The sequence below is a fragment of the Lepidochelys olivacea genome, assembly GCF_965140295.1.
Source record: "Lepidochelys olivacea isolate rLepOli2 genome assembly, chromosome: 2".
Taxonomy (NCBI): Eukaryota; Metazoa; Chordata; order Testudines; family Cheloniidae; genus Lepidochelys; species Lepidochelys olivacea.
The window spans coordinates 228,262,445-228,290,289 of NC_140412.1; the positions used below are offsets into that span (position 1 = coordinate 228,262,445).

At 38.9% G+C, this 27,845-nt stretch overlaps 1 protein-coding gene across 6 annotated transcripts in view; it reads right to left on the reverse strand.

The window, feature by feature from the left end:
- Positions 1-27,845, reverse strand: part of ADAM22 (ADAM metallopeptidase domain 22) — a 193,756-nt gene that overhangs the window by 27,011 nt on the left and 138,900 nt on the right. For 4 of the 6 annotated variants that reach the window (XM_084621590.1, XM_084621588.1, XM_084621592.1 and 1 more), the window contains exons 10-26: positions 27,406-27,477; positions 26,175-26,341; positions 24,228-24,312; positions 23,659-23,749; positions 23,252-23,303; positions 22,724-22,823; positions 19,580-19,651; positions 18,893-18,985; positions 15,504-15,584; positions 15,206-15,256; positions 14,844-14,907; positions 12,520-12,625; positions 10,060-10,176; positions 9,354-9,522; positions 8,354-8,462; positions 6,160-6,250; positions 4,564-4,581 (exon numbers count right to left, since the gene is read on the reverse strand). In XM_084621590.1, the coding sequence (XP_084477716.1) occupies positions 4,564-4,581; positions 6,160-6,250; positions 8,354-8,462; positions 9,354-9,522; positions 10,060-10,176; positions 12,520-12,625; positions 14,844-14,907; positions 15,206-15,256; positions 15,504-15,584; positions 18,893-18,985; positions 19,580-19,651; positions 22,724-22,823; positions 23,252-23,303; positions 23,659-23,749; positions 24,228-24,312; positions 26,175-26,341; positions 27,406-27,477 (1,538 nt within the window). The remainder of the gene's footprint in view (positions 1-4,563; positions 4,582-6,159; positions 6,251-8,353; positions 8,463-9,353; positions 9,523-10,059; positions 10,177-12,519; positions 12,626-14,843; positions 14,908-15,205; positions 15,257-15,503; positions 15,585-18,892; positions 18,986-19,579; positions 19,652-22,723; positions 22,824-23,251; positions 23,304-23,658; positions 23,750-24,227; positions 24,313-26,174; positions 26,342-27,405; positions 27,478-27,845) is intronic. The other 2 variants (XM_084621591.1, XM_084621593.1) reach the window with 1 other exon arrangement.

The following is a 27,845-nucleotide window of genomic DNA, read 5'->3' on the forward strand; positions in this document are numbered from 1 at the left end:
CACACATAAATATTAGTTTAGGAGAAAGAGGAAGAGATAACACTCTACAGGAGGAAACTGTTATACCACACACAATAAGAATATTAATAAACACCTCAGACTTGAAAGAGAAGTCCTTCATATTTTTGAGAATTCAGAAATGCAAGGTCAGAGGTTTAACTCAGAGAAACCTGCCTTTTAACTGAAAAAATCTGGCTGAGATTTTCAAAAGTCACGAGTTAGTTTTGGATGCCTCAGGTTTTGGATAATCAATTTCGGATGTCTTCAAGAGGCCTAGGTACAGGTGCTGCAGCCTGCAAAGGATAGTCAGCAACTGGGCATATGGCTATTCAGGGCAGAGAGTAAAAGGAAGTAGAAGCTGGGTCAAAAGGGCGCTAAGGGAAAGGGTTGTGTGTTCTCCCTTCCTGGCTGGTTAACCCAGGGAAAGCTTCTGGGGAATTAATGCTCAGTGTTTTTCAGTTGCTTTGGTTTTTGTGTTTGAACCAAATGAATGAACAAACCCCAAAGAAAGAGTCTTAAAAGGGCTTGGAGCTTTATTTCCATTCCCTAGCTGGTGAAACTGCCAATCAGTCTGCATACCCATTCTCTGAAAATCAGACCACTTTAAGGTGTCTCCAATAAGGACACCCAAAATCACTGTTTAAAAATCTTGACCTTCATCTCAAACAAGGTTCACTTTAAAGCCCTCTAGCACTCTAGAAGCATAAACTGCAAGTCCAGAATTGTATTTTTAAAGCAAATGTAGTGCTTGTGAAAGGGATTAGGTTGTTTGGTCAGACAGAGAATTAACTATGGCAACTCAATTTTAGTAGGATTTACTCCTGGATCTCCAAGTGGGTTTAAAATGCACATTTTTTTCCCTCTGAAAGACAGATGACAACATGATGCTGACTTCCTTTAATTTGCACTGACTTCCACTTTGCTAAAGGTACTGGTTTGAAGGATTTCATCATCTGCTTGCTTGAATGACAGCTCCTAGTTTCGAGTTATCCCCTGGAGCTGCTGCAGCTTTACAGTTCACTGTGTCGGAAGTTTACACAAGGGGAATTTTGGACTACAGCAGCAGAACTTATTTTTTTCTGAGCTCCTGTGTGCAGGCTGAGGTTTTTTTTAGTACAGTGTTACTTGGCTGCAGTATAGTAAAGTCACTATCTTGAAATATTCATCTGAGCACCTCACTTCAAATGTAAATCATTACTAGGGTGTTCCCTTTAGGCTTAAATTTTAACTTTTAATTCTTTTCCATTTTGTCAACAATCAGTCTCTGAGTAAGTATTACTCATGAGATTGCTTGAAGAAGAAAAGTGACAGGAAAGACAAAGAAAAGCTGCTAGCCCAGAAGTATTATAGGGTTTATTATATAATCTTTTCACCCTTTTAGATCATGCCTTCTGTTCTATGTTCCTTCTGTCATTCATCCAAGATTTGTTTCTGTTCTGATTAAACAACCTTTTCAATTATCAGAGGGGCAGCTGTGTTAGTCTGGATCTGGAAAAGCGGCAAAGAGTCTTGTTGCACCTTATAGACTAACAGATGTATTGGAGCATAAGCTTGCGTGGGTGAATACCCACTTCGTCGGATGCATGTATCGTATTCACTCACAAAAGCTTATGCTCCAATTCGTCTGTTAGTCTATAAGGTGCCACAGGACTCTGAACCTTTTCAATGTTTGCAATTAGAAGCAAATTATTTGCAAAGAGATTAAAATGTTCCATGTTTCTGAAGCACACCCATTTATCAAAATATATAATCACATCCCACTCATCCCTTTAACCATGATTTGAGGAAAAAGTTCCAATTTATGAACAACCGATCCCACTTTTCCTCTGATAGTGAATTTATAACCATCGGTTATCACTGTCCTCTGCAGATAATTCTCGCAGGTCAAAAATGTCTCCCTAATTCTAATGGATAACTTGTCTGTTCCTTTAATCATTAGCAGAAGATGCCCAGTTCAATATATATATATATATATATATATTCACTATATCTGAAAAGTAATGCACATTGGGAACATTATCCCAACCATACATACATTGAGTCTAAATTAGCTGTTACCACTCAAGAGAGATCTTGAAGTCATTGTTGAAAGTTCTCTGAAAACATCCACTCAATGTGCAGCAGCAATTGTAAAAGCTAACAGAATACTAGGAACCATTAGAAAAGGGAAAGATAATAAAATAGAAAATATTGTAATGATGATGTACAAATCACTGATATGCCCTCACCTTGAATACTGCGTTTCAAAAAAGAAATATTAGAATGGAAGAGGTGCAGAGAAGGGCAAATGATTACGGATATGGAACAGCTTCCATATGCAGAGAGATTAAGAAGACTGTGACTGTTCATCTTAGAAAAGAGATGACTAAGGGGGGGATATGATAGAGATCCCTAAACTCATGAATGGTGTGGAGAAAGTAAGTATTATTTACCCCTTCACATAATGGAAGAACGAGGGTTCATCTGATGAAATTAATAGGTGGCAGGTTTAAAACAAAAATAAGGATGTACTTCATGCAATGCACAATCAACCTGTGGAACTTATGCTGGGGATGTTGTGAAGGCCAAAAGTATAACTGGGTTCAAAAAAGAAATAGCTAAGTTCATGAAGAATAGGTCCATTAATGGCTCTTAGCCAAGATGGTCAGGGATGCAATGCTATGCTCCTCATGTTTCTAAACCTTCATGTGCTTGAAGCATCTGGCACTGGCCACTTTCAGAGACAGGATACTGGGCTAGATGGACCACTGGTCTGACCCAGTATGGTCTTTCTTATGTTCTTATGATAAGAGACTCCCACAAACCAGTCTTCCATCATCCCTCTGCTGTACTGATGCAGCTGCGCCGCTGCAGCATGTCTAGTGAAGACGCTCTATGGCAATGGGAGAGAGCGCTCCCATCGGCATAATAAAACTACCTCTGCAAGTGACAGAAGCTATGTCAGCGGCAGAAGCTCTCCCACTGACATAGCACTGTGCACCCTAGCGCATACGTCGGTGTAACTTATGTTGCTCAGAGGAGTGGTTTTTTTCACACCCCTGAGCAACATAAGTTATGCCAACATAGACAGTAGTGTAGACATAGCCTAAACAAATCTGCATTTGGCAGGACCTTGCTGCTACACGCCAAGCATTCTAAGTGAGAGAGAGAGAGAGAGAGTACTACAAAGGTAGAGGGCATGGAGTGCAAGTTCAGCAGGTGGCAGCAGCCGATATAGCAGTATCTTGGACCAAGACAGTGTAGTAACTGCATTAAACAGGAGGGGATTGGTTGGTGGGGGAAGGCAGAAGAATAATCAGTGAGCAACTCTCTCTTTGGGTCTGATCTTCCACACTGAAGCCTATTTGAGTTTGGCCTTTGACTTGAATGAGTGCAGGATCAGGCCCTTGCAGTTAGGGATAGGAGGGTAGCAGGGTAGGTGGAAGGAAGCACAGTTTGGGGGACGGAGTGGGTTCTTCCTGGAATCAACAGCTGGACCTTGGTTTATGGGAAGAGTGATTCAATTAGTTTTACATTGCTTGTCTGAATCAATGTGAATCTTTGAACAGATCAGCATTTGGTTTAGACAGTGGAGCAGATTGTGTCACATTTTTCCAAACTGGCTCATACATCCTCACTGCTGATTCTGAACTCATACTAGTTTTACATTGGTGTAACTCCAGTGACTTCAGTAGAGTTGCTCCTGATTTATATCAGTGTGAACTAGTCCTGGAACTGTATTCTCATCTTGGTATATTCTCATACATATTAACCCATTTTTATCTAAATCCAATTTTATGGATCCTCCTTGTTCTGAAGTGCATTATCCTGAGTTCCAGGTTGTATATAAAACATAACTCAAATATAAACTTGCAGGATATATATGAGACTATTTGAGTTGTAACAGCAACATGGACTTTAACATCTATCTCTGTCATTGAAATTATTTTCTTCAAATTTATCTATGAATTTAATTTAACTAAAATGTATTTAATCTAAAGGTATAACTACAGGAATGAATTTGGTTTGGATAATTTAATGTACATCAGGTTCACATTACTGCTCACTCCTCTTGGACCTCAAGAACATTTTAATCTCTAAAAGCATATTTGGTTTTTGCTCTACTTTTATCTTTAATTATTTTTTTCTATATTTTCCTGTTCTTATTGGATGAAATACTGGCCCCACTTAAGTCCATGGGTGTTGTGCCAATGGGGCCAGGATTTTAGCCATTGTGTTTTAAGTGTTTACAGCATTTTCAGATATTTCAGGTAAGTACTCCTTTATAAAATCAGAAGATAATTTAAGGCAGTGGTTTCTGATCTTTTTTCATTTGCAGACCCCTAACATTTTCAAATGGAGGTGCGGACCTCTTTGGAAATTTTAGACATAGTCTTTTGACCCCTAGGACCTGCAGACCACAGGCTGAAAACCACTGATTTAAGGAAACATTGAAATATGACAATTCATTATCCATAGGTGCTCTCCACAAAATTCACATCATCACAAAAATGGAAAAAGACAGAAATAATCATCATTTAAAGCCTTCCTAAGGGATGTATTCACTTTACTTTTATCACATACCTCTGTCTCCGATAGTTTCTTTCCATAGAAAAGAAGAGAAAGAAATAAGAATGAATTACCAATGTGTATATATTAGGGAGAATGTGGCTGTATTCAACAGCATAAACAACAAGTAAATCTAAAAGCAATGTAGGCCAAAGTGAAATTTTGATTCTTGATGATTCCTAAATAAATCACTTTTGGAAAAGAGAACAGATGTATTAGTTCAAAACAAATCTGTAGGTTTATATTCAGATTGGACTGTTAGCGTCTCTAGGATATGCAGTGCAATGTTTTATCAGTATCTGAAACATGCTTATTCAGTCTGGGAACTTTTGGAAACCTTTGTTCTGTTTTTCAATACATATTTCTGTATTACTAGGAAAATTCACTAAATTACTGCCTAATCATACCCCAAAACATGTATTAAGTTTTGAAGCTGTATTTCAAAGAGGGATTCAGATCTTCAGGTACTGCCAAAATCAGTGGGTGGTAATGCAAAAGTGGCTTAAAGCTGTCCTTTTATTAACCTAATCCTCATAGTATTCTATGCACGCCTTTCTCCTTGCACTGTACAAGAGCAGCTCTCAACTCCCCTAATTTACATGGCACAGGCACCCGAAATTATAAAAATAGCTGGAGTATGTTCATTGTAGCCAGGTTCTCATCCAAGAAAGGGCATAACCTCCTGGCATGTTCTTGCATTTAGATATAGGGCATTCCAAATACTTAAGTCAATTATTTAATCATACTGGCATCATAAGAACGTAAGAATGGCCCTACTGGGTCAGACCAAAGGTCCATCTAGCCCAGTAACCGGTCTTCCGACAGTGGCCAGTGCCAGGTGCCCCAGAGGGAATGAACAGAACAGGTAATCATCAAGTGATCCGTCCCCTGTCGCTCATTCCCAGCTTCTGGCAAACAGTGGGACTATACAGTATAACTAGGAACAGCACTGGCCCAATATTCTGAATCATTTCGGTATTATCCAAGTAATGGTATTTGAATAGTCGAGCTTGGTTTCCTTTGTCAGTATTCCACATAAAGGGGGTTGTAGCCATTCCATTTAAATCCAAATGCTGCTGACATTTTTCTAAAAGCAGATGCATTAAATCTTAACTTAATATCTGCAAAAATACTAAAATGTTTTGTTTACAGAAGAACTTCAGCACAGAAACAAAACTGAAAAAAAAAGAACATTAATACTGAAAGAAATGGACATGGCCATTTTGGCCCTGATTCAGCAAAACACTTAGGGCCAGATCCTCAGATAATATAAACTGGATATCAGCTGAGAATCTGAAACTTAATCATGTGCTTCAATCCCATCCCCATTCAACAAACCACTTAAGCACAAGCTCACGTTTGGTATAAAGTTAATGGGAATTATGCATGTCCTTAAACTTAAGCTTGTCCTTAAATGGTTTGCTTACACAGGGGTTATCTTTCTAAATTCCCTTGACCATTAATAGAGATAATTCAGTTTCTATTTGATCAGCCACCCTAAATTTGTATAATTTTCAATATTCTTGCTTTATTACTTCATATTGTAAACAGCTATCCACTGAACATATATAAGTATTTTCAAATTTAGTAAAAATTGCACATTATACTTACTTGTAACCCCATCCAGTTATTCCTAAAACGAGAGCCAACACTAAAATGGTGCCAGCAATAGCCCCTACTATTATATTTGTACTAACAACACCTGGGGAAAAGTGAAAGACAAAAAACAAAATATACAGAAATTTAAAAATAAAAATATACAAAGCAGTTAAAGCACTGTTCTAGAGATTTGTTTGAGCAATTAGATCTGTGCTGAATAATTTAAAACAGCGCTAGAGTCCTGTAAATAGCATTAATATGTTTAACAAGGGACTTTTAAAATTAGAAGCCATTGAATTTTGACCACGTAAAAGAAAATGAATTGAATTAATTGATTTCCAAATCATGTTATAACTTCTGGAAGTAAATTAATCATAAAAAAAATTCAATTAAAAAAATAATACAAAGCCACTAGAAACACCTGCAATGTCTATGGAACCATATGTATGAGTCTGTGTGAAAGTATAAGAACATTAATTCTGTGATTAAAACACAAATGTTCAGTCAAATTTGATCATTCAATGGGCTGAACATTCTTAGCTTTCTAAATTTAAATAGGGGGTATCTCATATAATGAAATAGGATCTGTAATAAGATAAAATATCTTTATACCTGTATTGCAGGGGCAGGACAAGAGGACAAAAAGACTTAGAAACTCATTTTAAAATGTTCAACTTAAATTAAAAATACAGACATGTTGATACTCTGTATAACATTTATACAACACGTTGAGGCTCTCTTTATTTGGTATAGAAGATTTCTTGTTCTCAGTTCAGAGATTAAGACTTTCTGTTTCTCATTATGATCATCAAGCTCAGTGCTTCCCTTTCCAAAAGGTGATGTCCAAATACAAACCTCCAAGTGCCATATAAAGATATAAAAGTTGCCCCATATGCATATTTCTTCAGTTATTTATAAGTAGTGCTTATAAATATGCTGTAAATATGTACAATGAAATCTACATTAAGTGATCTCTCAATGAACAAATAAAAAGTGAGGTGTGAAGGGAGAGTGTCTTTTGATAGCGGCAAATGATCATTTTACTTTAAAAGCTGAAGGGAATCCTACATGAGATTTAATCATACTTATTATATGATGTCATACATTATTTTCATTATTTATATAATACTTAAAATATAAATACATAATAAAAACAGACTTTTACTATACAAAGGAATATTTGTAGACAAAATATCTATCTGTTACCCTTGACAGAGGGCTTGTTTACATGGGAAAGTTTTACCAGTTATACCAGTATAATTACACTGCTATAGTCAGACTACTATAATTCCCCTTGGGACATTCTCATTCTCAAGTAAGAATGCCTTTTTCAGTGTAGTTTATGTTGCTTCGGAAGGGGTTTAAGCTACACTGAAAAAGTTATTCTTCTTTCAGAATAAGAGTATCCACCTGGGCAGTTATACTGGTGTAGCTATAAAGGTTTAAATTCACATTTCAGTTTTTACCAATATAACTTTCTTATGTAGACAAGCTCAGAGATTAAATAAAAAATGTGTTTACATAAATCACTTATTAAATCTGAAAGTGTACGTTCTGTCACGTGTGCACATATTATGCACAGATATTATATGTTTATATGATGTGCATGTATGCAACAAGAGGCCATGTTTTGAAAATTTGGTCCTGGAGAATAAGACAAAAATATAAGCAGTGCTGCCCCTTTTATCTGATAAGGGGGGGGAGGGGTGCGGGTAGTGGTAAAATTCTGCTAATCTTAACCAGGAATAATTCTGTTTATTTTAATAGGTTCATTCACATGAGTGAGGCAAGCAAGATGCACCTGGATTCACTTCTAGAACCCACATGGCACTCTTATGAATTCTACAGCAGTCAAGTTGTGCAGATCCAGTTGTAGGATTGAGCCATTTTTAGACCATTTGTTTTGCTTTGTTTTTCTAAAGAGAGAGATCAGGCTATCTAGGACAGTGCTACTCAAAGTGGTGGTCCGCGACAGGTGCTGGTCCGCGAGCCATCGGCTGCCAGTCTGAGCACACATTGGAAAAAACAATTGCCGGTGCCCCACATCAGATAGCTTGAGAAGAAGCACTGGTCTAGGATATTGCTATATGCTAAGTGAAGGAGTAGCTGATCTAGCTTTGCTTGCTGGACCTTCCCCCAAACCAAAGTCTAGCCTCTACAATTTGTCATTTATTAAAGTATTACCACAAATATATGCATTACACACCTTTGCCTGCCATTTCTTTATCAAATATTGAAGCATCTTTGTAAGCGGTGCTGCAGTCATCTCCTACCCAGAATCGATCACAGACACACTTAATTTCATTGCTGCAAACCTGCAGTTCAAAACGTAACCCAGAATAAAAATCACAAAATGAAATTTTTTCTCCATTATTTAGAATATGAGTTAGGTAGAGATGTGTGGAACTGGTAAAAAATTGCCTGCAAAGTTCGGTACAATATTTTTGTTGTTTCATTTTGGGAGACTGTGTCCCTCAGATTTCAGTTTTCTTTTAAAATAGATTAAATTGATAATTTCACATCAAAAACTGAGTTTCAGCACAGTAGGAATAGGAGTTATCAAGGAGTATGTTATGGCTCCCTTGGGGCAGGGCAGGTTTGAGCAGTCTGGGGATCGCTTTAAACTATGACAGGGACCAAGGGACTCTATGCCATCTTGGAATAGCCAGAACTCAGGGCACTCCAGCAACTCCAGTCTCTAGCCCAGCACAGGAACCAAATTCAGTAGCTGTGAACTGGCCAAGAACTCCCCACTCTGGGGGAATTCTCTTCTGATAAGATCCAGCTGTTTTATGGACCTTTTGTGCAATACAAAGGGTCCAGAATATGACAATCGAAACTGGACCTATATATTTTAAAGTTTCCCAGAGCATGGTACTAAGTCCTTTAAATTCATATGAGGAAAGATGAAGCAAGTTGGAAGAAGTGATGAAAATGAAGTAATTTATATAACTTTTGTAATAATAGTATGTACACTGACTGTAATAGATAGCTCAGACTGCCTTGACTCTGATGTATTCACCACCTTTATAATTTACACACAATCTTTAAAAACGTATCTAGAAAATTAACTTGTATTAACTTGTAACAATTCAGGTTACTTTAATAAAAATTATTTACCTTGTAACATAAATGCATAAACTTGGAAGCATTCAATAAAGGCAGCAGAAATGTGAAAGTCAAGGCTAAAAAACATGAAAACATACTCCATGTCCTGAACAAATTTTGTCATCTGTAGTGCCTGGGCAGATGCTGAAGTTGAAGGAATCAGTGGGGAGACATCTGCGCTCAAAACACATCATCTCTGGGCCACATGGTGTTCCATCCTCAACGTAGCCTAGGTCTGTCTCTTCATCTAGCTTAACATGTCCACCACTACAAAACAAACAAAGAGCCACAATAAATATGTGCACTGCTTTCAACATAAGACTGTTCAATACACTGGATTCTTGGGTGGCACATTCATTTTTGTTTGTGTCATTTTAATGTGCAGAAACTAGGCAGAATCCATAAAAAATATTGGGGAGGATATGGGTTTTTTGTCAGCGGCCCTAATAAAAAACAAAGATACTATATTTCTACCGTAGACATGCTGCCCAAAAAAACCCTTTAAAATACTCTGATTAAACATACATAACTTCTGGAGGCTGAAATTCTCTATTTAGCCATAGAATAAATGCAGGAAAAAGCAAGGCAAGCTTCCCCAAAATGGCATTATAATGTGCCTCAATCCAAATCTGGAAGAAGCAATGGCAGGGGTCAGACTGAAATTCAATTTACATCAGTTTTTGTTTTGTTTTTAATGACAGCAGTTGCTTCTCACTTAGGAAGGAGTTTGCTGACATTTCCATAGCAGAGGAATTTGGAGGGCAATATCATCTCTGTTCTATTTTATAGGGTTTTAAGAATTACCTGCAGTTGTAGGATTTCCCCAGCTGTATGACTGAAGATGTGATTTCACCATCAAGTTCTCCAAGTCTTGGGACATTAGAGATATTGGAACACAGAAGATAACCACATAGCACATCCCTGTTTTGAGGGGTTAAATAGACATTCACTCAGAAAAAGAATCCAATAAAAATAGTTTACACTTATATAAAAAAAAGGTCTTTTGTTTTTTCACATGTGCTCGTAACTGGTACACAGCCCATCAGAATGGCAGACCACCACTTATTTCTCCCTCACTTACGTTAAGTGCTCAAGTCCAATATCACAGACAAAAGGGACCATAATTCTCTATGTTCCCATCCTCAAGAAAATTTTCTCTGCTTATCTGCCTTACATATTTTCCTGTTATCTTTCTTTGCTATTGCAAATACCTCAGTGGCCAGACTCTTTGAGCCTGAGGTCTTGTCTACATATAAAAGTTTTATCATTTTAACTATACCAGTACAATCCCCCTAATGCGGATGCGGTTATCCTGGTATAAAACTGCTTATACTGATATAGCTATTCCCATACAGGAAGGGGAATAACCTAGACCACTATAATACATCTTTATACCAGTGTAACTGTGGGCTTGGCTATGCTTACATTTTATAGCACTCTAACTTGCTGGCTCAGGGTGTGAAAAATCACCCCCCCTGAGTGCAGCAAGTCAGAGCGCTTTAAAGCGGTAGTGTAAACAGGCTCTGAGCGCTGGGAGCCGCACTCCCAGCACTGGGAGCTATTCCCCTCGTGGAGGTGGATTACCAGGAGTGAGAGAGCTCTCTCCCAGCGCTCGCGGGCGACCACACTCGCACTTCAAAGTGCTGCCGTGGGAGCGCTCCCGTGACAGTGCTTTGAAGTTTCCAGTGTAGCCATGCCCTGTGTCCACCTTAAGGGTCGTACCAGTATAACTATTTTGGTTTTAAAAAAATCACCTCCTACCTGAAATATTTATACTGGTACATGTCTGATTTTTCACTTTCTTGCATCTGAGCTGTCATTTATACCTAATTAGCACAGGTTTAAACAATTACCTAAAGTGCAAGGCAGTGGAGAATTACCTCATGAACTGGCATGCCACCCCGTGAGCCTCACCTAAGGCCACATTAGGAAAAGAGGCTTTTTATAAAAGGATTTTAATTGTTGTTTCAAAATGTGTTAGCCCCCAGTGTACACAAGTTTCAGGCCTAGGCTCTCCGTAGCAACACTGATTTCTGCCAGAGACGTCCAGAATCTATGCATTTCTTCACAAACAAGACACAGCAGTATTTATTTCAAATATCTGTGAGAGCTGGTAAAAAAATGTATGATACTGTACACAAATCTTCCAATCACCATTTTCTCTACTTGAGGATTTTATTTGTAGGAGAGAGGAATGTGGACTCAGACCCAAGCTTTCCCAAAGTTCTGGTGGTAGATGGATCCAAATGTCTGTTGTGAGATTATCTCTACTAGGTACTGTCTCTCTGGCGTCCATGATTTGGGTCTTCATTTCAAAAACATTTATACTCCATACAGTGGGCCTGATTCTCCACTGCCTTGCACTTTGAGAAGTCATTTGTACCTGTGCAAAGTGGGTGCATAAGTTACAAAACCAGAATGGTGGCATTTTACACCAGGTTTTCACAGATGTAAATGACTTCTCAAAGTGCCAGGCCATGGAGAATCAGGCCCAGCCTTGCATTTAGGGTCTGACTACACTGCAGCTGGGAGGTGTGATTTCCGGAGTGGGTACATAGATTCATGCCAGCTCTGTTCAAGCTAGCACATTAAAAATAGCAGCCTGGACATTGCAGCACACGCAGCAGCTTGGGCGAGCCACCCCAACTCAGACCCAGGTGATTGGGCAGGCTTGGACTCAGGCAGCTAGCCCAAGCTGCCACTGGTGCTGCTATGTCCACAATGCAATCTTTAGTGTGTTAGTGCGAATGTCTACCCACAATGGGAATCACAACTCCCAGCTGCAGTGCAGACATACTCTTCGAGCAAAGCGAAGGAGTGATATTATGTACTGCCTTTCAGAGCCTTGGAGCAATGAGGAGGCAGGTAGTGACTTTAAGCCACCTTAACACCTCCTGGATTCTGGGTTGCTGTGATGGCCAAAGTGGCCCTGGCATAAATTTGGCTGATTTGAGAGCTGTTCTGATACAGAATCCCCCTCCGCCTTCTACTGGACTGCTCCACAGTCTGTTGCAGATGACAATCCATGAAGCTGGTGCAGACTATGGGGACTCTCCTCCAACCCCTGGCCCCATTCCTGACACCCTAAATTGGGGCTTGAGTTGTAGGTGGTCCTTAGAAGACAGCTGTCTTCTTTCAGTTCCTGTGCCAGGAGAATTCTCCCCCAGCCAGATCCAGGGCTTTTAGAGTCTGTTTATGACAGGTGAAGGGTTGGACCGGGGCAAGAATCTCACACAAGCTGCTTTCCAGAGTAGATGAACTTACTGTTTGTTGCACTGTATCCAAGTGTCCTTGCCCCTTCCACAGTTACCTTTCTCAGTCCCTTCAATATTCAATTTCTCATAGCAGTATCTGTCAGCAGCTGTCACTTCTAAAAACAGAAACAATTTTCTTCTAATAAGAATATGCACATTTTTAAAAGCCTGATGCAAATTTGATGTTAGAAATCAGGTTGTAGATCAAATAAATCAAAAATTATCTTCTACTTTATTCCAGGGATATTGGCTCTAATTATCTCTCCAAGGATTTCTTTATTCCAGACCTTGTTTACAAGTAAAGACCAGTTTTCAAGGAAAAATGTTTTTGATTATGGCCAGTTTGAGGCTCTAAAGAGTTTGGGGAAAAATCTTGAGTTATAACAGCACTAGATTATAAAACCAAATACTTGCCAGGAACCCTGGATCTCTCTACTTATCTTAAATGAGGGAAGAACCAGTTCAGACAATAATAACACCAAAACCTTAGCTTAAGACTCAAATCTAGTTTTTAAAAAATTACAGCTAATTTCTCATCCTTTCCTCCATTATTTTTCCTTTTAATGTATTTCCAGGTTCTATCAGAGACCAGTAGCATAAGTGCCTGAAATATAACACAAGCTATTCTCCTTTGATCTGTCTCAAGCAGTAGGAGGTACTAGATAGCTTATGACATGGCTGCTCTCATGAGACTTCCAGCCCAATTATTCAGACTCAACACGTTCTTTGGATAAGCTTTATAAAAGCATCTGATCTTTCCGAGTAAGAATCTAAACAAAACGTAAACTCTGAACTCATGGTTTGCCCATAACAATTTATATTGTTTTTCTTCATCTCCAAAGAAAGCTGAAGCTCTGGCAGAAATCGTTTAGCTTCTGCCAGTACCAAGAGTGACAGAGTCAATGCTGAACTAGCTGAGACAGTCAATGCGAAGGCACCCTCCATTTGTACTAGAACAGCAAGCTAGGAGATAAGAGCAGAGTGAATATCTTTGACCAAGACATTCCAGGCATAGCAAGTGCTGGTCTGTGACTGACCTGCTGCTGAAGACATTTCCCACAACATTTATTATTAGTAGTAGTATTGGTTTTGCAGTAGTGCCTAGAAGTGCCTCATGCACCAGGACCCTGTTGTGCTAGGTGCTGTACAAACACCTAACACATAGACAGTCCCTGCCCCAAAGAGCTAACAGTCTAATGCTATGTCTATACTACCACTTATGTCGGAAAAACTTACGTTGCTCAAGGGTATGAAAAAACCACACCATAAGCAACACAGATAGAAGTGCCGGTGTGGACAGTGCTATGTCGGCAGGAGAGCTTCTCCTGCTGACATAGCTACTACTGCTCGTTGGAGGGGGGGGTTAATTATGTTGACGGGAGAGCTCTCTCCCATCAGCATAGAGCAGCTACACGAGAGATGTTACAGCAGCGCAGCTGCCTCTGTACAGCTGTGCTGCTCTAAGCTCTCTAGTGTCAATGTAGCCTCAGTTGAATCTTATTTTCTACACGTTGTCGTGTTCAACACACAAAGTTGCATCAGTTTAACTAAACGTGTGATTTCAAACAAATGTTGTTAAACTGGTGGGTGCAGCTCTGTGTGCGGAGACTCTTCTATTGGTATTTCAGGTGCCAGGGTTAAACCCACACAAAATTCCACACATTTAAATAAACTGATATGCACTAAATCAGACAAGAATGAAGACCTCTGGCAACCATTTATTTTTTCTAGCCATGGTTTCAAACATGTTTCTAACTGCTAACTAAATAAAGTACACCAATCAGTGTGAAGAAACTGATCACCATGGCAACCTAGGGAGGTCCTGGGCTTGTTCTAAGCTCCAAGGGCCAACAGGGACCGGGAGCACAGCAGAAGCAACTGCTCAGTCCCTTGAGAGAAGAAATTCTTGAGTGACCTTCTCTGACTAATGCATGGATCACCAGTGATGGTCTTTGAAGAGTCTCAAGCCAAGCACTCTGTTGGCTGGAGACATGGTTGCTATGCTGAAGGGTCTTCAATAGCCAGGGACAGAAGTAAAGTGAGGGAATGAAGATAGAGGATCACAGAGCAACTGCCCACTCCTTTTCATAAAAATGTAAAGAATTATACTAAAAGTGGGTCCAGGCAAAAAAACAAGAACTAAAGGGCAAAGTTTGCAAGTTTCCTCTTTTACATATGGAACCCGGTCTCATGTTGAGTACATATCATGGCACACAGTCCCAGCTAAATTCTGACTGATTTTAATGATTCCAGGTAGGTGTATGTCTGCAAGATATTTGAATTTTTAGAGCTATAGCAATGAAAGTCAACTTAGAAACAATAATGTTTACTTACTTTCACCCCAGATGTATTTACACTGCCGATCCCTGGTTTTACATCTTCCTCCAAAACAAATACCCTAAAGAGATTGAAGAGACAAAAACAACCTTTTTTCACATTTTCACAACTGGGTCAAATACACTTTCAAATCAGGTAAATTACTGTTATTCATTTTATTTTGCATGTAATGGAAAGACTAATTAACAGGTAATGTGGTTCTACTTTCTAACTGAAAATACTTTGTGAGCCTAGATCCAAATCTCTTTGAAGTTAGTGGAAAGACTCCTACTGACTTCAAAGGTCTCAGATCAGAACCTATAGGAATATGTTTTCCCATCTATAAAAATAATAAAAATATAAATCCAAATTATAATTACCTGTTTGTTATCACATGAATACCCATCCATTTTGTGACTATTGGGAGAACACTACAGAAAGAGAAAACAAGCACTTGATAATCCAGATAGTGAGCGGGCTATAAAAACAATTTATAAATCTAAGGCAATTAGTGGCATTTCAAAATTTCTTTCACTATCACTTTCCCCCTTAAACTTAAAGTAATTTTTATACAACATTTAAACAACTTACGATACTACTACAATAACTCTCATACTGACTGAGATTGTGCATGTGTTACACTTGTTCACTTTTTGTGAAAGAATTTTAAAATATTACCTGGCTGGAGTTTCCTGTGCAGTTTTCTGGAATATCACAATCGTTTACCGCATCTCGGCACACAACCCCTTTCGATTCAAACTAAAACAAGTTTGAAAAATCGCTTTCTTAGTATCTCTATAACCAGCTTTTTCATGCAATAATCATTTCAACAGTTTTAACCAGAATCAAAGGAAGGGAAATTTTCAACTTTGGGAAGCTATTTTGACTCAGTTTAGATTCCACGCATGTCACCAGGATTAAGAAAACCATCACCTTATATTTTCAGTTACAAGTGTAAGGGCCAAATTTTGCTCTCACTTCTATTAATCTACCTAAGATACTTGCATGTCTCCCATCACTGTAGTACCTGAGGATCTCACAGTCTTTAATGTTTATCCTCACAACACCCCTATGAGGTAGAAAAATGCTTTTACCTCCATTTTACAGAGAGGGAACTGAGGCACAGTGAGACTAACGACTTGCCCAAAGTAAATGACTTGCCCAAGGATGTCTGTGGAGGAAGAGAATTGAAACTGAGCCTCCTGAGCCTGCAGCTAGCACCTAACTACTGGATCATGCTTCTTTTCTTTTATAATTTTCACTTCTGCCAGCACAGCTACCCCAGGTCATTAGTAAGAGATCATTGGGTCACTTACATCTATGTAACTCCATTATATCAGTGTAAATCAGGGTAGAAATTGGCCATAAACATTGTTGGATTCCACATCATTTTATACCCACTTCTAAAGTATCCATACATTTAAGGATGAGAAAGTTAGTAATAACAGAATGTATGGTGTTTAATTTCTGAATAAACATTTTATACCATTGCCAAAAGCCTCATGACCTGATGAAATGGCAAAATATCCCACAAGTGGGGACTGTCAGTGCTGTGCACCCTGTTTACCAATGAAGCATCACTACTTCCTTCTCAGTCGCATCACCAGTTACGGACATGCCTCGGGTCCACTTCAGAGCCCTCAGTTTTTCCTGACTGGGTCTGTTAATCTGCACACCCCAGTTCACTTTTTTCATTTGTGCTCTCTTTCTGTGCACAGATTTTGTATAAGATTTGACATGCTACTGTTCTAGGTCCTCAGCCAGTGTAATCAGTGTAGTTTCATTGACTTAAGTAGAGCTAAATTGATTAACATCAGTGGAAACTTTTTTCTGACACCTGGCTTAGTTTTTTTCTCCCCTGCCAGCTGTGGAAAAAAATAGGTAAGATAGACAGATAGGGTAACATTTTCAAAAAGTGTCTCAGTGATTTAGGAGCCTAAGGGCTTGTGTACACATGCAGTTGTTCCTGATTAACTCCACATGTGGACACACTTATTCCAGAATAAGAGTGCCTGTTACAGGGTGACTGGCCCTTTCAAAGGGAGTGAGGACCAGCGCATCGGTGACCTGCTGCTCAATTAGGCTTAAGGGAAGGCAACTGGGCCTTATAATGGGCACCTCTGACAGGAAACAGGGAGGAGAAAAGAAAGATGCTGAGCCTGGTAAGAGAAACCCAGGAACTGGGCTAGACAAGAAGTTGATCTCCAGAAAAGATCCATGATAAGGCACTATCTGGGGAAGGGTGGCAGGATTCATAATATGCTTAGAGAAGCTTATCTCCTGAGGGAGAGCCTGAAGAGATATCACCTGGCAAGGGGCTGGCAGGATGTTTAACCATTGACCACTGTGGTAGAAGAAGAGGAGCCCCTAGGAATGGGTGAACTGGAAGAATTGCAAAGGGAAGGAAAAGTAGCTGGTTTTGGACAATAGGATTTTAGAACAAGATGAATCCTCCTGTTTGTGGATGTGGGGGTGACAGTGTTAAGGTGACATTGTACCAATAAAGAAGTCCAGGTTGGGCATAAACACAGATAATCCTAGTGTACTTATTATATGGAAGCCCTAACTTGTGGGGAAACTGAGGCAAGGGTGCTACAGAGTCACGCTTGGCCAGCAGGGGGTGCTATAGGGCAGGCATACTCTTTTACATTACCTTGCTCCTGTTTAGTTTAACCCACTTTCACAACTCTATTTGGCAGACAGCCCTTAGTTCCATTTTCTAAAGTGATTTAGGCATTTGGGAGCCTAAGTCTTACTGAAAGTCAATGGGACTTGGCTGCTAAGTCATTTAGGTGCTTTTGAAAATTTTACTCATAGACATCTTCTGGGTTTTTTAAAATTGCATTTTAAAAAAATGTGCTTAGAAAAATGAGGTCTATTACAGCATAATTTGCACCTTTTTTGCATTTAATGATGAGTCCAAAGTCAAGGCAGAATGTGGCACTGAGCTGTTACTAACATTTCCCCTATAGGAGTCAGACACATCAATGCACATTGATTAAGATGATAATATCACATATAAGTACATTGCATAGATAACATTATTATTTATTGGATGAGCAGCGTCCTTTATTAGAACAGTGTCCTCAGCTTGAAGACAAAAGGTGAAAATCAGAAGTGTGTTTAGCTGGACTTAGTGAACAGACACTTGACCTACTCCTGCCTATTGATTGATTGATGAGTCTAAGGCTGTCTACATTAAACCTCTACAGTAGCACAGCTGTACCTCTGTAGTGCTTCAGTGCAGACACTCACTAAAGTGATGGGAGGGGTTCTTAATCCACCTTCCTGAGAGGCAGTAACTAGGTTGACGGAAGAAGCCCGAGAGCTGTCTACATCAGGGGGTAGGCCAGCTTAACTACATTGCCCGGGAGGGGGGGTTCACTCCCCTGAGTGACATAGCTGGGACGACCTGACTTTTTAGTACAGACCAGGCGTTAGGAGAGTTTAAGCTTGTGTAACTTACATAGGGCCTGATCCAAAGCCCAATAAATTAAATAAAAAGACTTGCATTGTATTAAATGGGCTCTGGATCAAGTCCCTTGTTAAGGAGCCAGGGGGAGGTGTAAGTTAAAGTAACAGCAGGCCTCCTTTAACTTACACATCCTCACGCCTTACTGCTAGTTGCTTTTCTTACTACACTCTTCTTTGTGACCCTCTGTTCTATAAGTTTCCACAACAGAGACTCTCTCTGATTCAGAGAGGCAAATTCAGAGGTGATGTGTAAGTGATATGGTGCATGCATCTGAACATGTAAGTCCAAAGGAGTCCAGAAGGAGTCCAAATTGATTTGGACTGGTTTGGGGTTGGAAGAAGGTGTCAATTAGTCTAGACTTAAACTCACCTCTGAATTTGGCCCACACTCCCTGCCCCAAGTATCTTATAATCTAAAAGACAAAGATCAGAGTTAGATTAACCAGCTTTTGATGAGTTTTAAGAGTCAAACTTTCAGAAAGGGAGGTCCAAGGTCAGAGCAAAAATGCATGTGCAATTGTGCCTATAATCACCTAAACTCACTAACTCCCCATAAATGACAGCATAAGTCACTTTAAATGCATTGTACTTACCTGACACTTTCTACAGCAAAGCCCATTGCTGCACTCTGAGCCTGCAGTCAGGGTGCATGTATGACAGCAATCTCCTCCTTCAATGGCACACTCCTGGGGAAGAGACACACGTGTGAAATGTTACAGAGAAAAGCCTATTTCTCCAAAAGCTCCATTACTGCTACCAGGTGCTTTTAAACTCAAGTAGATTTTAACCAGGCTCAGTATGAAGCTGAATATATACTATATGCATGCCACTAAAACATCAGGATTTCCACATAGTAGAGTCTGAGATGCCACAGTTTCCCCTGTATATAAAACAGGACACAATTGTAATAACTGTGTGGTATCTGTTGTCAAATGCTGACAATTTTAATGGTGACCACTATAAACTCTTGATATACTAATACCACTTTCCAAATATTAAAAAATAATCTTTCAGGGCCTGATTTTGCAGCCTTAATTATGATTATTATTTAACGTTTTATATATATATATGTGTATATATATATATATAAAAACCACCACCACGCTAGGTCCATTGCAGTAGGCACCATATAAACACATAATCAATGACAGCTCCTGCCCCAAAGATCTTACACTCTGTGTGCATCCCTCTCATTAACGTTAGTGGAAATTGTGGGTGTCAGTGACTCCTGGATTAATACCCGAGCCTGTAGTTATTGATCCAAAATATGTTGTACTTACTGCAGTAGTACCACAGTCACACTCTTCTCCATCTTCGACAAAACCATTGCCGCATTCTGGAGGATCTAGAAGCTGCAGTGCAAAAATTAAGAAAAACAAAACGCTACAAATCTTTCCCAAGATCCCAAGTGAACGTCTCAACTCTTAACTATGTACAATTTGTACCACAGGACTTAAACAAATTCCATTAATCACAAGGTGACATTTTCACTGTTCAGGGTGGGGGTGGGGGTCTTAACTGGCTGATCTTGATTTTAATATCAGCCTTCCAATGGAGCGTTGTAGGACAATACACCCAGAAACATGTGGTTTCAATTCCCCCATGCTTCTTGTAAAGAGGTCTGTATTACCTCTTCCTTGCTAGAATGAAGCATGCGTCTCTGAAAGACTTGTGAATTAAATAAACATTCATTTTTTAAAAATTGTTTTACTTTAAAAGATTTTGGATACAATGTTTTAAATCGCAACTTGATCACTCTGGCTTCCACTTCTTTCTTTCACATTTTCATATCCTATAAAAGAAAAATCTAAATGCTGCTAATCTAAATTGTGATAAGGGATACAAAAAACTTCTACTGTATTCTACTAATTTTTGTGAATTAGCATAATCAGTAAACAAAGCCATGATGAGCATACATTCTATTAAAAATCACTTTGTTACAAAAAAGAATCCACCCAGTGAAGGGATTTAACAATCAAAATGTCTCATCATCTGTCATGAGATGTGAAAAACCAGACCTGCAAAAGGAAGGATACAGGTGTTCAAAAACAAGAAACAGTTACATCCTATCAACAAAATAAACAGCGCTGACTATCCCTTATATCATTAAGTACATCTGTTAAAAGAAACACACAACACTTCGCAGATGTACTCCCTATTATAATCATCCAAATGAGAAGACAGCATTTAATATGTGAACTTCGTGAGATGATTTTCACTGGGGTGCTGAGAGAAAAAGCAAATTCATTCTTGTTTACTTGATAAAGGCAGCTCTCTCATAATGAAAAATCTACGAACCTACAGCTATGAACTATTCAAGTGAAGAACAATGCCCCCCTCTAGTGTTTACTGCAATTCTGCAGCTGTGCAATTGGTCATAAAGTTTATTCTATTCCTCCAGCTACTGAAGAAATAAAAATCCTGCTTTGGCAATCCCTGTTTTCTTTTGCATTTCTGGCAAACAACGCTGCCAGTTTAGCTTGTCTCCATGTTTCCTCACTAGTCCAGGATTAGCATTGTAGATGATAGCATCAGTTATAAACAAAGGATTCAAGATCCCCATCCAGAGTACCTTGGGTTTTGACTATTGCTGCAATAAACGAAGCTGGTGTTCACCAACTAACCTATTGCAGAAGCTACCATCCTAAAGGCGCCGACTCTTTTGCTAGGGCTTTCTTCACCTCTAATTTATACTTTGTAGTCTGAAGTCTCTGGTGGCTGGAGACTGTGTGGCCAGTGACAGCTCTGACAACTCAATTCCCACAGAACACTGAAGTTACACCAGAGATGAATTTGATCCACTGAATACTGTCCCTCCATCCTTTTGATCATATTTTTGCTCTGTATCTTTAAGCATTTGGAAAGTCACTTCTATTTTTCAAACACTATTTTAAAAAGTTATAGTTGCAAAACAACTTGTTGCAAAATAGCAGGAGGTCAGGGAAGCAGTCTCTTTGAGGACTAATGACAAAGTCGTCATTACTTCAGAAGTGGTTGGTTTATTAATCTTCCCCTAGCGACCAAATATGTTATATTTTCTGTTTCCAGTAACAAGAATACACCAAAGACACTACTAGTACCTGGAGTCTGCTTGGCAGCTTGCTGCCCTGGTACCAACCCACCAGATTGGCTCTAGAAGCTAAGTCTTAATTGCAGGGGGGGAGATGAAATGAAAGCAATGTTACTTGAGGTTTCCAGAGATCCATACTGACAGACATTAGTCTAAAGTGAAGCAGAACTATGACTGTGCAGAATGTTTGCAAAGAAACCCAAAACCTCAGTAAATTAAATTTGGTATCATGTTCCATTTCAAATGCCAAACTCAGTCCATGCAAACCTGTAGAGTAGAACTGGGTGACTGATGGTTTTGTGTCAAAACCTGGTGAAACGTTGTGGTTTCACAATGAGTTTTGTGGTCTGAGCCATTCAAGCAAACGTTAAGGGATGTGTGAGGAGCACGAACCAACGTGCATAAACAGTAATTAAAATGTTTGCCCAAACTCTTATGAACTAAAATCACCAATTTTCAACCATCTGTAACTGGAAAATCTGAATGGGAAGTGGGCTGGAAACCTCACAATCACAAGGTTTTTTGTGATATGACCCAGTTCTTCCTGTTTCAGCTGGATCAGAAATACCACAGGAACGACTTTCCTTGTGGTATTTCTTTATCATTTTGTATCCCACCTGAATAGGCAGAGTGCAAGAAGATAATTTGTTCTAATGTATCCTGAACCTTTTCAAAAGTTTAGAAGGGTATCAGTTCAATTCAATTAAAGCTGAAAACTCTTGAGGATTACTTTATTGAACTGTTGAACACATCCCTAGCCTCAGTAGGTGTGTACTATATAAACAAGGCACATAATCTTCTCCCTATCCAATTCCTGACTGTCCAGAACAGTAACGCCAAAGTGAGTTGAAGAATACTTTTAGTTATATTGATGGCTTTACCAAAATAAGTGATTAGTATTGAACCAAACCAATAATGTTGATTGAAAGTGTGCCCTGAATTTATTTGTCCACCCAACAAATGCCAGTTTCTTCAGCAGGCCAAAAAGAACCAAAAAAAATCCCAAACAAACAAACAAAAACCCCCAAAACCATTTGTTCCAAAAATACAGGCTCTAAAATTATTATTCGGTGCTGCACTGAAGATTTATTCTGGTGTATGTGAGGAAGAGCTTTTCTCTGAAAGAAAGGGTCTAAAATGCTGGAAGAATCTGTTCAAGATTTTGTTAAAGCACAAGGATTACATGATGTGTGTGTCTTATGCTGGCCCCTTTGCACAGGGCAAATTTCACCCTCTGAGACTTGGCTAGAAAGGGTAGTTTCCTTCTTCCAAGAGTTCTGGCTGCAAAAATATATGTATAAGTAAAGAATACCTTGACCACTGTTCCCTTTCTCAATAATCAGCTGTTAATTACCTTGGATGGTTTATTGAAGAGGCAGGCACCACCTCCGTTGTTTAAAAATTCATGATACTCCTCAATGTCACACTTGGAGAACTTGCTTGGAAGATAATAACTACAAAGAAATAGGGTAGTTGGTTATTTATTTCTCAAGTTGCTTTTGACCATTATACAATATTTTGTCTGCTTCCAAAATATGGGGGGAAACATATGGTCTTATTCTTGGAAAGGGGTTGCTAGCATACTTGATTCAGAGCCATGTGGTGAAAATATCTGCTTGCAAATCAGTACTCCCATTCTAACTTCTATGCCTTTTTGTAGTGCAAGTGTTTGTAGCATTTGGCTACAACTCTGTAACTGAAATTTTTAATCTCTCATATATTGAATATGTTCCTTTTCTCACTGTTGAAAGAGTGTTTAATATTGCCCTAAATCATGTACAACTTTTTCATAGCAGATGCTCAGCTCAAGCATGAAAGGTATATTTGTTGATTCATTTGCTTTACATCGTTACATGGAAGTTCCTATAAAGAAATGTCTTACCCAGTGTCTCCCATTATACATCCAGACCATGTGTCCTCACACTTACACTCACCTAACAACAACAACAAAATTAAAATTCATACTTTGAGTCTGACAATTTTAAAATCTCTGCATAACATATATTATGTTTCTCATATTAAAAAGAACACTGAAAACCTATATTCCTAATTTCCTCCAAATACAATATAGAAAGAAACATTTACTTTTTTCACTATGCACAGGTCTCAAATTTATGTGTACACATTGGCCAAACTTTCTTCCATAAAACCACACACATTACTATGCAATCTTGACAACCTTAGAAAAAAATTCTTGCTTTTCATTTCTTATTTTCCAATAGAATCAGGAGGAAACTCCTCCCCTTTCACTTGAAAGAAGAAAAAACAAACAAGCAAACATAAACTTACCAGTTAGTAGTTTTCTTTTATCTGAGAAAATGCCAAGATTGTGGCCTAACGACTGCGCCAATGTCACTGCAAGAAAGTCTGACTTTCCATACTGAAAGAAACAAAACAGGATGGGAACAATAATCATTTTGACAGAAGAAACTGAAAACATAAACACACCTTTTGTACGTTTTAAAATAAGATTTTTTTAAGGCAAAAGCAGATCAACAGTTTTATGGCTCTTACTTCAGTGAAGACTCATTTAACTGCGGCTGGATAATGGATCAGCAAGGAAGACAAACCACACTCTTAAGAATAGGCCAGGTAAGATTTTTTTCTTACCAGAGTAGCTTCAAGCGTGAAGGAGAGAAAGCTGCAGACTCTCGTTTGGAAATGCAACCGAACCCAACCCCAACCTTATTCCGTTTGCCTTTTAGCATTATCCTCTAATTTGAACTTTATTTTGTGGGACTGTATTAATGTTCTGTATTGATCATGCAATAAGGGGACATTTTGAGAAAAATGCTTGTGTGGACACAGACACTGTGGCTACCATATCAATTTGTGCTAGTATGAATATTCACACCTACTTCATTCACACCTCCACCTTTCAATAGTGAACAAATTCCACCAGTGTAGGCTGCACCACTCCGACTGCTCTGAAATTGACTCCCCCTTTAAAAAACAAAACAAAATGAGAAAGTTTACTTCTTACGTTAGCCAATCCCTCTATTTACCTCTCTTATTTCCAAATGCCAGTTGCAATTACTGTGCTGTTCACTGCACACAAACAGAACAGAGAGCTGTGAAAACCAAAGAAACTTTCACAATTCTTTCAAGGAAACCTTTCCCAAAACACACTAAGGAGGAATAACATCTGTTCTCATGCACAGGCAAATTCTTTGAGGGAGAAACTCCCCTATAAAATAGTTTCATATTTTCATAAAGTTTAAGGCCAAAAGGAGCCATTACATCACACAGTCTGACCACCTGTATTAAATTTTAACCAAATACCCCTATATTAAGCCCAATCACTTTAATTAGACCCTAAGTATGTGAGCAAGACACACCAGCCAGGCATCACTTGCAAAGAGGATTCTTTGAATCCCCTCAGAGCACTGGTGCATCCTGTCTGGTGTCCCGTCTTCAGCTGTGGCTGACCACTGATTCGTCAGAGGAAGGTGGAAAAAAACAAAACCAACCCACAATACATTGGGCCAATTATGTGTCAAGGGAAAAAAAATCCTTCCTGGCCTCTGCAGATGACTGGCTGAAGCCCTGAGGCATGAGATTTCCTTAAAGCTGCAGATGGGAGCATGCTGAGTGCTGTGCAGGCAAACCTGTTTCCCTTGGCCATGACAGAAAGGGATGAACAGGGGGATTCATAGATTCACAGATTCCAAGGCCAGACGGGGTCACCATACAACCATACAGCTCAATCCCTCAATTCCACTGTTTGTATCCCTTCTAAAAAGACGTAATTGTAGGAGCTGCTATTTCTAGATGATCTAGGAATTTAATGTTCTTAGATGTTGTTATTATTAATTATTATTATTTGTATTATAGTAGCACGTAGAGGCTCCAACCAAGATCAGGGCCACACTGAATAAAGTGTTCTACAGCCACACAGTAAGAGACAGACCCTGCCCCAAAGAGCTTACAATCTGAACAGACAAGACAAAGGGTGGGGAAAATAAAGTATTTTACCCCAGTTATACAGCTGGTGAACAGAGGCACAGAAAGATTAAAAACCTGATCCTACAAATACCATTCTTAACTTTACTCATGTAAAGTCAGATGGACTAATTTAGCACGTACCTAAATGTCTATGGGATTGGGCCCTAAGTGACTTGATGAAGGTCACACAAAAAGTCTGTGGCAAAGCAGGGAACTGAGCCCCAATCCAGTCTCTCACGAAGAGACCACCCTTTTCTCTTTTTCGTTAGTGTGATTGATGTAATAAAACCTACCAAAACAATTCAGAGAATTAGGGAAGAACAGAAACATTCCTCCCAGTAATGATACTCATTTTATGATCCTTATGGTGCACTTGTCTTTTGAGAACAAAGTATTTTGAGGGAACAGAGAACCTCAGTAATCCTGCAGTATGCAAGGCACTGAATATCTACTGGCACATATTGTGCCAAATTGGCTTTTAAACAGAGCTCCAAATTGGTTTCAATGTTCTGCTATAAATGAATGATGTGAGTGGCCCACTGTCAGTATTCTATTGCAACACAGTACCATGCACTATCCATCAGGGCAGCTGTGTTGGCAGGTAATTACACAAGACAACAGGAGTTCACAGCACATGCAGCTTGTGTTTAATATATTGAAACTAGCATGAGAGTAGCGTTTAGTTACATGATTAGTTACATTGTTCTAACCTCCCTCCCGCCTCCCGGTCCCTTTGCACTATTGTCAGGATTACTGTACACTGCATAACACCATAGAAAGGAAAGGTTTCGGCCACTAATAATAAAGCACTCCCCATGGAATGAAAAAATAGTAATAAAATGGCATACGAAGTTACGTACGAAAAAAGGTGAACTGCATCACTTTTCTCTCTGATAAAATCTCTCCTATATTTCATAAACTCACGTAGAGTCACCAATGGGTTTTCAGATATGGTGAACTTGTTATCAGTAGCCCAGGTTTCCATGGCAACCAATACTATCCTGGTGTTAAGTTGTTCTTTATATATCTAGTACATTAACAAAATGAACAAATTTATTATATCATATAGAATATAGTTGCTTCTTTTCCCTTTTTTTGTAACAACTTACATCTGTAATAATGAACATTTTGTTCCCTGAGGCTCATCAACTTTCTTTTTTAAACAGGAAGTTGTACGGCTAAAATCCAGATTTAAGGTCACACCCCAATAAGCAGTTCTGCATGACCACAAGGGTCCACCAGCAAAGAGCTCCTGGCAGGATCTGAGCCTTGCAAAGGTCTCTGGGACTCTAAAACCTTTGTAAGAATAAACTGAGAGATTTGATACAAATCTCTAAAGGACCACATAAGAATTCTGGATAACTCAAAGATTTAGGTTCAGAAAAATCAGGGTTTATCTGTATTTTACAGTATCCAACATATCTTACTTACACAACAGGGCTCTATACTCCTCAACAGATATATGCAACAGGTATCGGTATCAGGGAGACATGACCACTTCCACTGTTACAGAATTCTTCAGCAGTGCCTATCTTCAGACTGAGTGACTTATCGGGGGAACCCTGGTGTCCCAGACCAAAGGATTTCAATGGTGGCAATACTATTTTTCATTTGCAAATCCTGGAAATGTTTCTGGATACAGTAGCCATCTGTTGTGTGATTTATAGCCCCAACAACTACCTATATTCCCTTGCCCCATATAAAATAGGATGAACTCGAATTTATTAAAGGTTGAATAAAACATACAATTTCTCCATATATTTTAGTGCACTATAGTTTTAGACCCCTTCCTGGTTGCAGCTGTAGTTAATACATTACCCTTTCTGGGTAGTTTTCTGAATAAGATGTGCTTTAAAAACTCATTCAGGCCTCAATCCAGCAAGGTACTTGAGCATGTGAAGTCACAGGAATTATCTAAAGTTAGACACATGCTTAAGTACCTTGCTGTACTGGGAGCTAAATAAATATCTGCAATCTTCACATAAATTAATATCATGTATATCTGTGAAATAACATTTCCTACAGTTATCGGCACTACAACCACATGGTTCACGACACATTTAGAAAAGCATTTAGTTGAGCAATACTTACTAAATCTGCCATGTTCACCACTGATTTAGCATAGCTGTTCGTATGGCCAACTGATAATCTATGTTTTTTACACTGAAAAACAAACACAGACCAGTTAGAAATATATTTCTGAAAAATAATTTTGACTGAAAAACATAAATCAAAAGATGAATCTATCAACAGCAGAAGCTGTGCTCAAGCTGCTTATCTTTTTCACTGACTGGAATGTTAAAAAATTGTGTCTAGCAAATTGTTCAGATACTCATATTACCTATTTGCCTCACAATGGTGTTGTGAAGATTCATTAATTAATGTTTAGAAAGTTCATTAAAGAAACCCAACTCCAAGAGAGCTAGAGAGCGAGAGACTCCTAACTTGAGAGAGAGTAGGGTTGCCAATTTTAGTTGAACGTATTCCTGGAGGCTTCATCACATGACATAATCTTTAACTAAAGATTAATC